This window comes from the organism of the source record quoted next, unplaced genomic scaffold (genome assembly GCF_019419815.1).
Source record: "Pyrus x bretschneideri cultivar Hongxiangsu unplaced genomic scaffold, Pyrus_bretschneideri_v1 Contig144, whole genome shotgun sequence".
Taxonomy (NCBI): Eukaryota; Viridiplantae; Streptophyta; class Magnoliopsida; order Rosales; family Rosaceae; genus Pyrus; species Pyrus x bretschneideri.
In genome coordinates, this window is record NW_025999440.1 from 22,848 (window position 1) to 33,290 (window position 10,443).

General features: G+C 37.1%; 2 protein-coding genes across 3 annotated transcripts; one reads left to right on the top strand and one right to left on the bottom strand.

Annotated features, from left to right (window-relative positions):
- Positions 1-896: 896 nt before the first annotated feature.
- Positions 897-3,987, top strand: LOC103930890 (protein MODIFIER OF SNC1 11). 2 transcript variants are annotated; one of them, XM_048580104.1, is made up of 6 exons: positions 897-1,332; positions 1,711-1,791; positions 1,901-2,041; positions 2,147-2,207; positions 2,326-2,386; positions 2,536-3,987. In XM_048580104.1, exons 1-5 carry the CDS (start codon positions 998-1,000, stop codon positions 2,362-2,364), a joined length of 657 nt encoding a protein of 218 aa, XP_048436061.1. In that variant the 5' UTR covers positions 897-997; the 3' UTR covers positions 2,365-2,386; positions 2,536-3,987. The 2 variants fall into 2 exon arrangements, with proteins under 2 accessions (XP_048436061.1, XP_048436062.1); XM_048580105.1 differs by having other exon boundaries at positions 2,329-2,386.
- Positions 3,988-6,703: 2,716 nt separating this feature from the next.
- LOC103930891 (probable protein phosphatase 2C 38) lies at positions 6,704-9,277 on the bottom strand. The gene is made up of 4 exons (XM_009340296.3): positions 8,285-9,277; positions 7,761-8,128; positions 7,440-7,676; positions 6,704-7,154 (listed from the first exon to the last, which is right to left on the bottom strand). Exons 1-4 carry the CDS (start codon positions 8,583-8,585, stop codon positions 6,945-6,947), a joined length of 1,116 nt encoding a protein of 371 aa, XP_009338571.2. The 5' UTR covers positions 8,586-9,277; the 3' UTR covers positions 6,704-6,944.
- Between the last annotated feature and the right edge of the window lie 1,166 nt (positions 9,278-10,443).

Below are 10,443 nucleotides of genomic sequence, written 5' to 3' on the forward strand. Positions count from 1 at the left end.
AAAAAGGTCACAAAAAACACCAAACTCACTTAGACCGCCTAGGCAGATTAAGTGGGTGTCTAGGCGAGTCTAGGTGAGTGTCTAAGCATGTCTATGCATCATTTTTTTATTTTAGATGTTTGAGACTGATGATAGCGGTGACTAGCTTTCTAGCGCCTAGACGATCTTAGACGAAGACTTTTAGAATTCTCAAGTTCTTTATGGGTATGCACTTGGAATCTGGATCCTCTTTATGAAGATTTTAAGAATCCGTGAATTGTGTCTGTTTATCGTATATTGTACGGTCAGAAATCATTTTAATTTTTTTTATTTAAATTGAACGCAAATAGTATCTAATGAAAACTAACCGTACGATATACGATAAATGGATAAGATCCACGAATCCTCATAAAGAGGATCCGGAAAGGATCCTGTTGGATGCACTTGAATCCTTTTAATTAAAATTTGGACATATTTAATAATAAAAGCACTTGTAACAACACTACTTACTTTAACAGCAATTTCATATATTTATACAATAATATATTTATACTGAATGATGTGTGAGTACTATTTTTTTTGTACAATAATATATTATACTGAATGATGTGTGAGTGTTATTGAACTTGTCATTTTCAAAATTTGAATCTAAAAGTTATTACTTACAAATAAAATGAATACTATTAGGTTATAATATTAATGACTGTTTGAAAGTACAAAATAATAAGACTATGTGGTCGAACATGATACACAAATTTTAATCAAGTCTTAGTACAATGTTATTGTAATCTCGTATCATGTAAGTTATTTTCGACGAAACACAGATAATTTACTTTTCAGGCTGGACATAACAGGCAAAATATCCCCTCCAAAATTCACACGCTTCTTGTTTGCACTTTCACTTTCTTCGCATTCTCACAACCTAAGCCGCGCCACGCCCAAACACCTCCCTCACTCCTCTTTCTCTCTAACCATTTTTGCCGCACTTCTCACGCGCTCTCCGATTCCCAATTCTCCAATGGCCACCGACACACAGAAGCCCAGCGACACCACCACCGCCGTAGAAACCCCTAAGAAAACCCTAGGCACCTCCCCGGTCCCACCCACCTCCACAATTTCGGATCCACCCGAAAATCCATCCGGAAGCACTCCCTCCGATCTACCTCCGTCGTCCGAGGTTAACTCCGAAGAAAACGGGTCCAAGGCCGACTCCGAGGATACCAAGACTGGCTCTGCCGCCGGTGACGCGGCTGCTCCGGCTACTGCCATTGAGAAGAAGATGCGCCGTGCCGAGCGGTTTGGGATATCCGTGCAGCTTACCGAAGAAGAGAAACGCAACTCTCGTGCTGAGAGGTAATGGGGGTTAGGGTTTTCTAGGGTTAGGGTTTTTTTTTTATTTTTTATTTTTTATTTTTTTAATGCTTTCTGGTAAGAAAAGTAGAAAATAGATTTATGGAAACCGAATGCACCCATTGTTCTAACATTCACAAACAGGGCGCTTATGAGCAGAATATTAGTTCTTGATAATTAAAAAAAGATTATGATTTTATTAATTGAAGGATAATGATACTTGAATTGATGATATGACATTTAACTGTAGTGATAATACATTCTTAGATCAGTAAGGATAATTTGATGAGGATTTGACTTAATTTGATTGTAGTGACAATACATCCGTATATTATCCGCTGAGAATTGCGTTTCTAATGGTGGTCTTTGATCTTATGTCAGGTTTGGTACTGTTTCGACATCTCTTGGATCCCAAGCATCTGAAAAACCAGAGGACCTAAAGAGGAAAGCTAGAGCAGAGAGGTTTGTCATGGAGTGCTTGTTCAGAATTCTTGAATTTGATTCTACCAAATATTGGGTTATTTGTTTGTTTTGTATTAAAGATTGTCATTAATCTCTTTATTGTTATCAGGTTTGGTCTTCCTGGCCCAGCTGTGGTAGGTGATGAGGATGCAAAGAAGAAGGCTCGTCTTGCTCGGTTTGCACCTATTTCCAAGACAGATACTAAAGCTGATCCTCAGGAAGAAGAAAAACGAAAGGCAAGGGCACTCAGGTATGTAGCACTCAAGGCCTGATGATTATATTTTCTGTATTTTCTCAATTGAGGTTTCTTTTTGTTTTTTTTAATTCTCCTGAATCGTTTATGTTATATTTCTAGGTTTTCAAACACCTCAAAGGGTTCTCTTACTCAAGTGAATGAAAAGGGTAACGTTGAGCCGGTAAGAGACTCTTAGTTTGATTTTTATAGGAACATTTTGTATAAGACTTTCTTTTTTTTTTTTTTCCTTTTTCATTCTGCTTCTTGCAGTGCTGATCTTTATTTTTTTAATAAACTAGAAGGCAGCCATAGTGGGCAGCGCTGGTGGAGGGGTCTGAAAAGAAGCTTCATTTCTTAGTAGTAAGTTAACTTTTATGAAATTTGGGAGCTATGCAACCAGTTTTAATCTACTTTCCATTCTGCTTCCCTTCTTGATTAGTATACAAGTATGTTATGTTTGTGTTCCTTGAGCTGCTTCAGTTTGTCTTATACTTATGTTTCTTATGCAGGTATAGGATTCTAACATTTTGTGGTTCCCTCAAAGGCGTCCGTAATGGTACCTATCTCTGATTGCATGGATTATCAGGTCGAGTATTTTCCCAATGGTCATTAGTCATCTTCTACCAGTCACTGAACACAATTTGGCGGCATAGGGGAGTGTAATTTCATGCTTGGTTTTGGTTCCTTTATCAATTTTCCTGGCAAGGCTTTGAATAATCAACAACTACCTACTTAGTGTTAACCTACCCTGCATTCTAACAAGAATGTCAGAAATTCAGTATTTATGACGTAGGGAAAATTTAGTACTTGAGGATGCATTAGTGGCAACTTTTGGGTGGTCATTCATCCAATTTACATATACAAAGATAATATCTCGTAATTGTTTGCCTTGAATAAACATGATGCAGTGTTGAACAGAGTTCTGAAGTTGGTTTGCTAAGTCTACACCTTCTGATATGTTACTAGCTGTGCTTAAATGTGCTGATAACCAGCTTAATCCATTACTGTGGGATCCAGGTCTTAGTTTTCTAGGCAATCCATCCTTGTAATATTAGTTATTGGTGGTCAAATTTTAAACTTTTGATGGTGCGTTGAATGGTAAAAACATGTTATTTAAGAAGCAGAAGAGTCGAGCTCATGCACAGTTGAAGATGGCTGCAATAATGGAGTTTTGTTAGGGTGTTAGATACCTAGCTTGTTACAGGACCTGCGTAGTTTTATTGACTTGTGTGCTAGCTTAAGTGAAGTGGATCTTTGTTTCTTATTTTTGGGGGGTGGGGGGTGGGGGGTGGTGGGGGTGGGGGTGGGGGTGTGGGGGATGTGGTGGTGTGTGTGGGGGGTTATGTTTCGGGTTTATTGTTGATGATAGTACCTGGCAACACATCTTCTCACCATCGTGGTTCTGAATCTATTTGTTCATATTGACTATCTTTTCTTAATGCCATTGGTTGGGACCAGGTTAGATGAGGTGTGTCAGCAAATCCTAAGTATTGCTGTTCAACACTGCCATGTTTGTCATGTCTAAGATGGATTTAACTGACTTGAAGCTAACTTTTGTAAGATGGAAATCTTAACATGTATTAGTTTTTCATATTTGCTCAACAGAGGATTTCTCGAGACTCTGGTGTTAGAATTTCTGATATTCTTGGTCGGCAATCTTGGGGTAAGTAGACAATTTGGAGGTGGTTGTTGGTTTTCTTAAGCCTTGCTGGGTTAGTTCTGCAAACTACTGGTAGGATGCCAGGAACGGATTGTACTCGTTAATACTTTGGTCAGTCTTTGCTGTGTAATTTTTAAATTTTGTAGAAAAATCCACCTCATGTGGAAGTTCATGTTTTGTATTAGGTATTGGGAACGGAAGGACCTGTTTAACTTAATTTTGGAGGGAATCACAAAATGTTTGTTACATTCTCCGTCTGTTCAAGTTATCAAATTGCTAATAAGTTTCTCTGTTATTGCCATATTGATGGGTACTTGTGAGGTATCCTGTCTGTCTGAGTTTGCAAATTAAAAGACATGAAAGGTAATGATTCGTTTATTACCTAATCGTTGTTTATTTTTATTGGTGATACATTATTTAGTTTGCAAATTGTCTTTAAATTTAGTCTCCCTAGCATTATCCTTCTTTTTATCGATTTGGATGGCTATTTTTTATCTTCCCTTTTTTCCACGTGCCCTCTTCCCCTCATTGTTTCCGTCCCTCAACCCTACTTGTACTCTTTGAACAAAACAAAGGACGGAAACAATGAGAGGAGGGGAGTGTAGAAGGGGAAAAGAGGAGCGTAGAACTCATTACTTGATTTATTGTTTTCTTGGTTGTTGTGCATAGGGGTGGGTTCGGGACGGTTACCGTACCAAAACTCTCGTACCAATTATCATACCAAACTTTCGGTTTGGCAAAATCTATGACTATTATCGCACCAAACTTTTGGTATACCGAAGTTTGGTATTGCCAAATAATTCGGTTGGCATGGTATAATACTGATAATTGTCACTTTGTTTCTGGACAAAATCAGTTTTTGTTTTTTTAACCCAATACAAGGACAAAACTTTTTTTTTATTTTATTGTAGCTTAAATTCATCTATTATTCATCATTCACAATTCACACACATAATAATTCAAATGATGCATCAAGATTTATGATGAAAACTAAGCTTACAATCAAAATAGAAGTTAAGAAGCAAAACAAATAGAAGTTAACAATCCAAATAGAAGTTAAAGTTTTAAACCAAATGAAAATTGAAACTAAACTTCAAAAAGTAAAATCATTGATCATTGCTTCAAGCTTGAGATGTTGAAGCTTTTGGAGGAGGAATCAAACTTGTAGAAGACTGAGCTTGTGTCAAGCCTACATTACAAACATAGAAAACATATTAGTGGCAAAAAGAATTAAAGTTGAAAACCATTTGATAACAAATTTACTAAAAAAATTAAAGCATTACTTGTTTCCACTTCTTTCATTTCCTTGTAAAATTGAAGCTTATCTTCCGTTGGTTCCTTGTAGAAGTTTACTTCATCCGCTTAAGTCAATCACTAGTACACACTAGTGCCTTTATTATTTTAGGAGTCAAAGATGCCCTAAAATGGACCACAACCCTTTTCTCTAGGCTAAATGCATTTTCACTAACAATAGTAGAAGTGAGGATTGCAAAGATATCATTGGCCATTTGTGAAAGAATTGGAAATTCCTTTGTGTTTGATTTCCACCACTTCGAGAGATCAAAGTCATCAACAACAATGCTAATATAAGTAGGGTTTTATTTTCAAATTATTAGAATATTATAAATGTGTTATATAATTATATATTATATAATTTATAAATATATATTATATTATATTTTTAGTATGGTACGATAATACAGTGGTAATGATATCCAACACCAATACCGTACTCTGAAATTTTGTCACGATACAATACTATATTATTACTGATGTATGGCACGGTTAGCAATTCAGTTGGCGTGGCAATTTGACAAAAATATCCATCCCTAGTGTGCATGTGAACATGGAAAGTGGGTAAACATCGATTTTGAAAACGACAAATATCTGTAATTAGGTGTAGTTTAATTATTGGTTTAAACATCTTTATTAGCCTCAACTCTCAAATTTGCTTTTTGGATTTCATGGTTTGTCGTACAAGGATCTTCGCCGGATCTTTTTTCTAGAGATCCTAGGAATTCCCTAATTGTGTCTGTTTATCATGCATTATGTGGTCAGAAATAATTTAAAATTCAAATACAAATAGTACCTAACAAAATTTAATATTTGGAAATCATTTCCAAATAAAATTATTTTCCTCTATAGCAGTGTTGTAACCATTTTCAAATTAGGAAAACTATTGAAAATAACTTAAAAATTTTGAGTTTTAATGATAAAGACAAAATAAAAGGTAAAGTGAATAGTACTAAGATTGACTTTTTAATGTAAAAATGTAATTTTTCGTTAAAGTGAACGGTACCGAGAGTTTTTTGTTAAAGTTCCCTTCCAAATATTGTACTCCGCACCGCACCGCGCCCCCCCCCCCCCCCCCCCCCCCCCCCCCCCCCCCCCCCCAACAACACCACCCAAAAGTTCCCTTCCAAATGTTGTACTTTGCCCCCGCGCCCCCAAGGTTATGAACGAAGTTGCTCCTGGTTTCACCCAACAAAAATACTTTCTAGGTTCCTTTGTCTGTCCGGACTTCCAATCGGAAATTCAAACTTATTTCAGGTGTAAATGTGAATGTTTTTAATTAATTAAGTTACAGTTCCTTGCATAATTTGAGCCTCTATGTACTGAATGAAAATTCGACATTTTAATGTGTCAAATCAAAGTTACTAGAATACGTTTTTTTGAATCTAACGGTGTATCAAATTTGAACGCTAAAGTGAATGCTGGGGTTGAACTATTTGTTTGCCTTTGGATGACAATGAATATAAATAAAAAGACGGACCTCAAGCTAATGAGGCTTTTCGCTTTATTAAGATCGGGGAAAGAACGTTTATCGTATGCAATGTTATCCTTACTTTACAAAAAAGTTGTTTCCATGATTTGAAGCCATGACCAAAACCTTACCTTTTGGTCATAAAGGATAACAATGAATATGATTACATGGAATAATCCCATATAAATGGTTATGGGGTTTGAAAATCCTAGACGGGGGGATGCAGGGTATTCCTTTCTCAACTGCAAAGAGAAGGCTCAAAGTTTTTTATTTTTATTCGAACGATATTCTAACTTGATACAGATTTGAGCTTCGGTGGAAAGTGGGGATTACTTCTCTTGCCCCACTTAGCTACGCCCATATCTGTGATCCAACGTTAAACTTACAGATTTCAATTTACAAGAAGGAACCGAGTTAAAGAAAATATTTTGGTAAAAGCACTTGCTGCCTTTTCCCAAAACAGGATATCAATATAACAGAACGCCGATCTAGAACTAGAAGTTGGGTTTTAATGAAAAATGAGAATTGCGTGGGGAGCTTCCATTTTTCAACAGGCTTTGATTCAGAAACACCACCACCACCGTGATGTCGTCGTGAAAATGTCGCCTTACTCCGCGCTCGATTTTCCTCAAATCTGCGTACCTCACTTCCCTTTTCTTAGCTGCTTCTTGTAGTGCAGCTTCAATCAGCTTTCTTGCTATTCCCTGCATTACCAAGAAAATAGAAAATGTTCATTAACCTCATCATGTAAGTGATGATGCTGTGTAATCTAGCTCCTTCTCCGAGCTTTTCCGATTTTCACACTCTCATTTTCTTCTTCTGCGCTCCTCTCATTGTTTCGCTGTTTTAATTCTTGTTTGATTATTTTAATCCCAAAGCTAATAAAAAAAAAGGAGTGCATGGGAGAAAAGAGGAGTGTGAAAATCACTTTCGGGTAAAAACAAAGGATGTACGGAAGTAGTGTAATACAGATGGATGTGGAGATTGACCTTTCGGGGGTAATCGTTGACAATGTCGACGGCCTCCTGGTTGCTAAGATGCTCCCACAGACCATCAGAAGCGAATATGAGAAACTGATCTTCCGGTTGGAGTTTAATTACCGATACTTCTGGTTCCGGGATTAGAATTGGCTTGAGGAACGGTTCAGGTAGCCTATATTTTAGGGGTAGAGGCTCTCTGTTGAACTCTGCATTCTTCAAGTACGCGTCACCAATTGATCTCGAAACCTGCAAATTAAGGATATTAGTATTATTACCTGAGTTCAAATCTCATGGACGACAATTGTTGAATTAAAAGAAGAAAGATGGTACCTGAATGAGGCCTTTAACGCGCCAAACTCGGTGCCTTAAAACGACAATCTTTGAATCGTGTGGATGCAACGACTTGAGTTCCTCTCTCACGGATTCTATGCTTGCATTGTGCTCTGCAGATAACTGAATAGCCATGACTTCTTTAGTTGCCCTTTCTAATTTTCCTAGAACCACCCTAGAGTCCCCAACATTTGCTGTGTAAAGCAGTCCATTGCATATTATCCCCACCAAACAACATGTTCCTGCAGATGCAATTTGTGGCTTGCTTTGCCACTGCTTCTTCACCACGGAGAGAAAACTCTCTTCCGTCGCCAAGTACGCCTTCTTGATCACGTTTTCCGACATGCATCGATGCTCAGCTGCAATTCCTGCTTTCCCAATTAGGGTTAGAAAACGGTTAGTGAGCTTAACATTCATCTCTTAGCCTCCTGATGGCCGAGAAAGTATTAAAATATTCAGTTTCGAGTGCAAATGGCTAAGAGATGAGGCACGAGGGAAATTAAAAAGACAAACTTTTAACTTACTTTTTAGATTGCAGAAGAGATTTTCATTGACGTATCTTGAAGCCTCAGGCCCTCCGTGTCCATCATAAACTCCAACAAAAGTCCCCAGAGGACCGGCTTCCGTTGTACACAGAGGACCGGATTCGAGCTGGCTTTGATCCTCGATAACAGAATTGGCCTGAATGGCAGCCATTGAGAATTCTCCCCAAGCATGCTGCCCAAAGTCCTTGTACCATAACAACCCATCAACCCGGCCGCTGGCTTCCCCACCACGGCTAGGTCCATCATCCACTGCAGAAGGCCTCCAACATGACACAACCATTTTTCCAAGCAACAACTTTATAACACACAACAAAACTTTTGTATCATATCATCATCCAAACGAGCCGGCAATCAGAAAATTGATCAAATCGAGATCAAGAGCAACGAGAGCAAGAATTAGGCTGAACCCCAGCTTCTGTTTATGTTTCAAACCCGAAACCCCGTTCTCAACATTCTTACACCCTTCAAAACCAGACACCATTAATATGAACAGAAGTTTAAGAAAAATGCCAAAGGGGTATGGGGAGGTAAAGTCAAGTCACAAATGTGTCTTCGGACCAGAAGGCAAATAGTTTAAATGTTTGTTCAGAGAATATGGAGGCCTGCTGGTTCTGTGTATCTTGAATTAGGGTTAAATACTTCTGGTTTTTCGATATGTGCCATTTTTGAGGAGCAAACTTAGCTGTAAAAGAACATACAGATTTGGAAATTGCAGAGGTTGGTCTGTGATCAGATGATCAGAGTGATCAGAGGGAGCACTGGATAAGAAAAGGGTTTGGAGTTTTTTGACAGAAGATCTTCAAATTGTGGTCAGATGAGATCTAAGATGGGAAATAATAAGAGATTTTTGAGTTACAAAGCTCTGACATTGTTTGTGTTTTTTCTTGTTTTTTGATGTTTTTTTTTTGGGTTTGTGAGAGACTTTCCCATTCCATGATGGAGGTTTTGAGTTTCTATGTGACCTTTATTAGAAAGTAACCCAAGATTTTAGGCAACATTTTGGGCAATGAAGGAAGAAAAAAAATTAAAACTTTAAGGTAAACTGTAGATACGCGTAAATAATCACCATAAGTTTAAACGCGTCTTGGATTTTTACTTTGGTTATTTTTGGTTTAGTTGAAGTACCTAACTTCCAAGTAGTTATTTGTGACCTTTGCCTTGGTGGATCTTGCACTCACATTTGACGTCTTGTGGGTTGAATAAATCCAAGCTCTATCTTTTTCAAACTAAAACTTACACTGGCTTGAGGCAATGAATTTGTGACAATAACCTAATCATCATTAAAAAGCTATGCATGCAATGATTTCAAACCAAGCCATGATTAAACAACTTTATCACTTACTGATTTGGACATGAGCAACTCGATTAAAATATTGTGCTCTGTTATATGTGTTTAAGTTTGAATTTCTTTTTTCATAATTTAAAATAAATTAGAATATTGTTCGAAAAAAAACGACTTTTTCACTGGTTCTTCAATATCTAATTCTAATCTTTCCTCTAAGGGGAGAGATTGAATATTTTTTGTAATTGATACTTGGTGTGTATTATGGGGGTCAGTTGACTTGAACTGATGTGTAACTGTTTCTTGATTGGGGGTTCTTGGTTGGTAGTATTCATGGATGTAATGAGAGAAGAAATGAAAACTCAATGGCCCATGCTATCCCATGCTCTAGCTTGGTTGGCACATCAAATATGATACATAACCACCCTGTTTGTGGATGGAGGAGGCCCCTACATACATGCATAGAGGTTCTAGTAATTCAAAAGGCCAAGTTTTTTCATTCTTTTTACAAGACAATATTACAAGCGATATAACTACTCTAATTTTAATTTACATAAGGAGAGAGATGAAAGTTTGTATGCGGGACACAATGAGGTGAAGAGAAAGAATCTTATCCCTCATGCCAATCACCACCATTGTTTAAAATATCGGTATTTGTTAAAATATCAATATACAAATTTATGAAAATATCGACAGATATATTGAATATTGATTATCGAATATCAATGAAATTTAAAATGAAACTTTAGAAAGTTCAAACGCTAGTTTAGATGAAATATAAAAGTTTTTTTTATTTTTTTATATATAATTAACCAATATGTCTGAAATATTGACGAAATAAGCTGATTTTAACCTT

Bases quoted from the DNA above. Each gene is read 5' to 3' on its own strand.
- LOC103930890 (XM_048580104.1), top strand. From the start codon at position 998: ATGGCCACCGACACACAGAAGCCCAGCGACACCACCACCGCCGTAGAA. The intron at 1,333-1,710 runs GTAATGGGGGTT...ATCTTATGTCAG, and splicing joins CGCAACTCTCGTGCTGAGAG to GTTTGGTACTGTTTCGACAT. The intron at 1,792-1,900 runs GTTTGTCATGGA...TATTGTTATCAG, and splicing joins AGGAAAGCTAGAGCAGAGAG to GTTTGGTCTTCCTGGCCCAG.
- LOC103930891 (XM_009340296.3), bottom strand. From the start codon at position 8,585: ATGGTTGTGTCATGTTGGAGGCCTTCTGCAGTGGATGATGGACCTAGC. The intron at 7,677-7,760 runs GTACCATCTTTC...CTTAATTTGCAG, and splicing joins GCGTTAAAGGCCTCATTCAG to GTTTCGAGATCAATTGGTGA. The intron at 7,155-7,439 runs GTCAATCTCCAC...TTGGTAATGCAG, and splicing joins TCAACGATTACCCCCGAAAG to GGAATAGCAAGAAAGCTGAT.